Raw genomic sequence first — 6,494 nt, 5'->3', positions numbered from 1 at the left:
ATATATATATATATATATATATGCCTGGTGCAAACAGCACCAGTACGCTGTTTCCTACTTCCCGTCACCTGTTAGCTCATTTGTTGAAAGGTGTAAATATTTGCTTCAGCATGCTACCTCGACGACGAATGCAAAGCAACTACTTGGCCAGTAAAGGCATCTAAAAATGTTATAGACTTGCAAATTTTAAAACCGGGCCAGAGCCTCCGCCGATACTGGCATGCGTTTTCCGTTCAGCAGTAACGCTTGCACGTCGGGGTGCCTCGGCAATTGCTCAAGAACCCACCAAACTAGACTTTTGGAAATATTTGACAGCCTCAAGAGAGCCCTCAGGCCCCTTCCGTACCAGACGAACATGCATACTTTTCTATTATGCAGTCGTGGTTGAAAGTAGTTCTCTAGCCTTTCACGCGCCCCTCAGTTATTTGCGGCCCCATTGTTTCAAGAAGATACCAGCTGGTGGTTGTCTAGTAGGGTTCATATGTTCTTTGTTTACTTGAGGGTTATGTGCTGATGCCTTAAGCTCCTTCCTATTGCTGCTTATCCCCTCAATTAATCTTAGGATCGCCTCAACAGTTCTGGCTGAGCCCTGCAGCTCCTCCTTCCTTTAAGTGGCTGTTACTGCCTACCCCGTATTGATTCTCTTCACCACATCTTCACTGTAACTACGGAGTGAAGAAATTATCATATTTCATTGCCTAGACGACTCTGCATCACAGCTGCAGCAATTGCGTTGGCTCGTCTGCGCGTACTGCGTGAAGTCGACACACCTCAACGACAAGGATCCACAGAATCAATTGAACAAAAATGGAATTCAAACAGTTCAAAGGCTTCAAAAGTCCCCCTGAGCGGTCCCTTCATGCACGTAATAATGATTCTGTCTTCCAGCTGCCATTTTTTATTTCAAACGTTCCCTCTCTACCAAATAAATCTCCAGGAAGTTCAACTACGCTACACACCAAAATAGCAGTAGCAGCAGTTTCATAAGCAACTGGCCTAAAAGCAAGAGCAGCAGGAATCAGAGCGGCCATAATGATATCGGCAGTAGAAACAACTGAAGGAGCAACAGTAGCTCTGGCTGCAGCACCAGCTCAAACACTACCAGTAGCAACCTTTGACAGGAAACGGCAGAAGCAGAAGGAGCAGCACTTGCACGGAGATAGTTACACCCAAGCCACAAGAAGAAGGCCGGAGAAACCAATCTGAATACTCCCTTTTCAAGAATGCAAAGACGCGCAGAATAATTCAAGCCTCCACCCCAGCCAGCCGTCTATACACTTGGTGCCCATGGCTGTCATCCAACAGCAACGTATATTGCAGTAGCATCTTCCTGGCTGCTGCAGCGAGCTGCTGACACAACGGCCCGTTGCTGTTCTTACTGCTGCTGCTGCTGCTGCACTGGTCAATACTGCTGCTGATGCCTTGCAGCATTGGTAGCAGCCGCAGCAGCAGACTACGCGTATCACTCTCTCCTGGCCGTAGCGCTCCTGCAGTTGCATTGATCTCATCTTCTAGAAGCTGCACCGTTTCTGTTGCTGCTGCTTTATGTTCAGGCGTTGCGGCAGTAGCAGCAACGGCGGCAGAACTGGGAGGAAACAACCACTGCTGCTGCTGCTGCTGCTCTTGCAGCTGTTTGTTTCTGTCTCGGAATCGGCATACCAGCTTCCTCGCAAGCAAGCATGCAGCAGATAAGAAAATTCTCTCTTCAGTTTCTGCCACAAGAGGCCCCACAGAAGCATCAGCAACAAGAGCTGCTGTGACAGCAGCTTCTGCAGCGGCGGGCCGAGCCAGCAGCAGCAGCAGAGGCAGCTGCTGCCAGATTGTTGGATTTGGAAAAGTGAAGGCCAGTGCTTGCATAAGCCTCTGTTCTTCTAAGAAACAGCTCTGTCTCTGACGCCAATATTCCTTGATGCCTAAGGCGACGTATTCCCCAGCAAACTGCTGCTGCCGCTGCTGCTGCTTGAGCGGCTGCTCCTTGTGGAGCTGTTGCCTCCGGCGCTCCTCTGCTGCTGCCGATGCATGGTGGCTGCAAAAGCCAAGAGAAGCGATGACGCGTCTGAGGTTAAACTCTTCATCTGCTGCTTTTGCAGACAAAAAGAGAGAGGCAGAGAGGCTGGAGGAAACAGCCGAAGGGTCGATGTGGAAGAAAGAAGACAAACTCATATGAAATGCTGCTGTAGCAGCTGCTGTAGTCGAAGGAGCCGCTCCAACATCCGCTGCAGTGCGCGACAGCAACAACGCCAGCTGCAGCCTCGCCTTGTCCCAAGCAGCTGTGCATACACCCCGAGGATACAGGAGCGGCGGAGGCGGGGGAGGCAAATCAGAGGCCTCTTCTCCCTCTTCCTGTGCCTCTTGCCCTGGTAGAAAGGGTCCAAACTGCACCTCCTTTTCAATCATGTTCGTCATCGACTACCACGTGCTGCTGTTGCTGCTTTTGCGGTTGCTGCTGATGCTGCTGTTACAGTTGCCGCTCCCTGCTGCTCCTCCGCTGCTGCAGCTGTAAGTTTCGTTGTCAAAAAAACTGCGTTTCCCTTGCAAATGCTCGAAAATGTCCAGAGAACAGTGCCACAGAGGTGTTCCGTTCTTGGTTTATTGCTGCGTTGTCTGTATATCCACCTTTTCTCTAAATCGTCGGCAGGAATTCGGCCGGGGCTACTGCATGCACAGGCCCAATTTTCAAAGTCTAATCAATTAGCATGCGGCTATACACAAAAAAAACGAAATCAAGGAAAGCAAGTTGAAACGAAGGCTCTCTGCCGCCTCGAAGCTCGCCACAGGCTTAATACGGCGGCAAGCACAGGTTACACCACTAGATAGCGAAGATTTCAAAGCCGAAAGTGCCTTTTAATACAAATCAAAAAACCAAAATGACAAAAAAAATATCCCGCATCAGAGGGGCTGGGGGAAACTGCCCAGATCAACTCAACGGTCTCAGAGCATTGCAGTCGGGGCTGGGGGGGGATCTCCCATATAAGTTAACGCAAAAAGCTGCTATATTAATACAAAAAGCAAAACCGGATAAGCCAATTTAAATCGTAAAGTTGGCTGAATCTCGTTTATCGTGAGCATGTCTAGTAGAGTACTGCAAAATACAAACCGAGAGCAGCCGATGTGCATGCAAGAAACTTTTGAACGCTCCGTCTATTTCAATGTTACCGGTAATTGTTCCTGGCGTTTCTGTACTCACCATTAAATTGCCAAGGGGGCGAATTAGGGCGAATTAGGGGAACCTGCATAAGAGATTGGTTCGCTTACGCAGGCGCTACACTTCTTTAGAAAAAATCAGTGGATATTCTATTCTTGTCCTGCAAGGTAGCATTAGTCTGCTTGGTATATTGAAGCATTCGCACGTACAGCTCGTGTCGGTGTTGACGATGAACAAATACAAATATATTGTAATATTACATATATATATTTAATATATATTACATATATATATATGTAATATATATACATATATATATATATATTACATATATATATATATATATATATATTGCATATATATATTTAATATACATTACGTATATATATATGTGGGACTGCGGAACGCTACAAGATGGCAGTACTTTACTATAGCTTTGCTTTCAAATGCACCGACGTCAGCTCAGCCACTGTCTGCAGCCACGCTGAGCACAGCGACAGAGGGTGCGTAGTGACATGCTTTCTTCGAAGTTCGTAGGTGTATGCCTGCCTACTTACGCCAGCATACAGAATATGTGGACACTGGCTCTGTGAAAAGCAGCTCACCCCAGAAACAGTTACCAAGCTAGATCCGACGGAAGCCGGCGAATTCGGCACTCAGAAAGCTGGGCAGAAGTATCAAGCAGCTTATTTGTTTCCTCTGCAGCAAAAGGGGTTAAGCAACTCAGGAGTGCAGATATAAAAAGTAGGAGGTGCAGGAGGCCGAGCAGGGCCTCCATGGGAACCCTTGGGAGAAAAGAGGCGAAGATCAACACAACGTTGCAAGTGAAGTGCTGACTCAACTCAGAAACGGATCACGCTTGGAGTTGGACCAGTTCAACAAGAGATTGTCATATGCATGCTGTGAGTGGCTTAGTATAGGGAAAGCTTGCAGCTTCCACACGAGACCCCGCATCTTGAAGAGGAAAGTGGGAGCAAACGAATACGTAGTGGCGCATCGGCGTCGAGTTTAAGCCCCTCTATGCAGTCACGTTGAAGAAGAAGTTCTCGACTCCTCTGAACGACAAGCTGCTTGGCCGCTTGCATTCGTTAGCTTCACGGTAGCACTTTCCTACGACAGGCACAAGACCGCTTTCTATACTCGCTCAAGAACACTAAAGTAAACCTGTATGTTCGTTGGGCTCTCGAATATACCCGCCGAAGTGCAGCGATAAGTTAATCACTATTTCTTGCCTCACATCGAATGAGCGCTGAACAGTATTAAGACCTTTCTGTGTTTTTCCGGAATGTTTAGAAGCATTTCCACTAAGTGCGCACGGTCGTGCATCGCATAAGATTGCAATATCGAATTGAATGGCCTGATTCTCTAAGAGCTGGTGCGCAGGTCTATACGTTTCTGCTGCTTCCTGCATGCAGAATGTGGCGATTGCCTTTGATTCTCGCGTCGCAGCAAACCGTCAATGCAGAACACAGGAGGAGCGGTATTTCTTGATTTACCACACTGTCAGCGGCTCGTCCTCCCCTTTCAAAATTTTCTTAGTTCCGCCATAGCCTGCTGATTTGCTGGACTGGGAACGAACGTACATTACAGCGTATCACGGAAAGTTTGTATAGTTCTCATGTTTAGGCATCCTGCCTAAGCAGAGCCACCATCCATGTGCCTTATCTTGTAAAGCAGAACGAATCAAAAACAACTGTAGCTCCTCGGGAGCCTTTGAGGACGAAATGAACAGGCAAGGCTTTCCTCCACTTTCGTAGTATCTTAACCGCCGTCATCGTTTGAACGCTCGGTACGGCCAGTCAGATTCTTTTCGAATAACTGTGCTTAAAGAAACTGTTTCTTTTTGAATAAACTGGGGATGCTTAGCTCATTCCAACACAAGGAGCTCTCAGCTGTTGGTTGCCTCCCCTTCAAAGGATATATCATTACACTATTCAAGAGTGTAAATGGCATCAAAAATAACATAGGAGAGATTTGAAGAAAAGTGCTTGAACAGTTTTCTTCTTTTGTTTCCACTGAAAAGGCTATCACCATTAATGAGTGCTATCCATCAGGCCTCACACTCGCGAAGAGTGTGGTGTAGTTCGTAAAATCCACGAGACCCTCTCACCCATGCGGTGCTTCAAAGTACAAGAAAAAGGATCTTCTTCGGCTTTAGTCGTGGACAAGTGTGTGTGTATGTTTGTGTGTGTGCGTGCAATTGATTCGAAAAGACTTGAGGTAAAACTTCCGCCTCCCGCCTTGCAGGGCGCCTCCTCTACCCAGCAGCTACACGGGACGCTAGGGGGTTTGTGCACGCATTTTTTTAAAAAGCTCTTTTTCCTTTTACTCGCTGACAGTTTACAAAGGCCCTCAGGTACGAATGAGGAGCATCATTACCCTCTGCAATTCCTGCTTTGTTCTTCTCCTTTGTCCGTCGTGAGCTGCAATTGACTCAAGGAACTTAGCGTAAAAACTAGCAAGAAAACAGCAATTGGCATTCCCTACACTCTCCAGAGGTACCGTCGCAGAGGCCCAAGGGCCTAAGGGTTGGTGAAAGGAGCGGGAGTTTGGGGGGGGCGGGGGGGGTTGGTGCTTGGTAACAGCGCACTCCGTTGCAACTAATGCTGCGAGGCAGTTTCGCATGCATGCACAGACGAAGAACCTTTCTGGGTCTGCACCAGCCGTGAAGGCAATTGTTATACTTCTGGTTGCTGTTGAGGCTTCCTATTCAGGCCGGGTAAGTGTATATATGCCAACTCCAATGCATGCATGCATATCCAAGCCCCATTTTGATGCATGCACTACCACGGTGGGTAATTGTTTTGCACTTTCCCTTTCTTATTAACCAACTTGTAGGAGAATAGAAATACAAATATTAGCATAGACAAGCTTAGCTGGAATACCGTTACAGCTAGCGCGTATGCGGGCGGCAGTGGAGGGCCGGCAAATGAAGCACTTTTACTTCTTAATGAAACAAAATGCAAACCTCAAATTAATATAAACAGTAACATAAATAAAGACCAAAGAGTAGAGATATATATTAGCTCGCGAACCCAGTGTTGTAGAAAGATTTCCTTGGGGCCTACCCAGTGAGTGAAAGCACTCAATAACATTGAAAATGATTAATTTAAACATTTTATTTTTTCACTAACAAAAATATAATGAGTAATTCTTCATAATTCTAAGTTTTTCTACAGATTTCTTACACGATCTGCCAACCCCCCTGCTGCAATGAAGGGGGGCCCTGCGTTGTGTTTGTACGGGGGCCCCTTGGGGGCCCCTGAGGCGCCTCTTTGTTTCTTTTTCCTTCTTAGTTCCTTCAAACAAAACGAATAAAGCATATTATTTTTAACGCATTATTACTAGA

At 46.9% G+C, this 6,494-nt stretch overlaps 1 protein-coding gene across 1 annotated transcript; it reads right to left on the bottom strand.

Annotated features, from left to right (window-relative positions):
* Positions 1-1,245: 1,245 nt before the first annotated feature.
* EAH_00029900 (hypothetical protein, conserved) lies at positions 1,246-2,397 on the bottom strand (the record flags this gene model as incomplete). The annotated part of the gene is made up of 1 exon (XM_013396194.1): positions 1,246-2,397. The coding sequence occupies one exon, from the start codon at positions 2,395-2,397 to the stop codon at positions 1,246-1,248; it is 1,152 nt and encodes a 383-aa protein (XP_013251648.1).
* Positions 2,398-6,494: the final 4,097 nt, after the last annotated feature.

This window comes from Eimeria acervulina, genomic scaffold (assembly GCF_000499425.1).
Source record: "Eimeria acervulina Houghton genomic scaffold, Eah_scaff271, whole genome shotgun sequence".
Classification (NCBI taxonomy): domain Eukaryota; phylum Apicomplexa; class Conoidasida; order Eucoccidiorida; family Eimeriidae; genus Eimeria; species Eimeria acervulina.
Note: the sequence above shows the minus strand (reverse complement) of the source record. Positions and strands in the feature narration are given on the sequence as shown.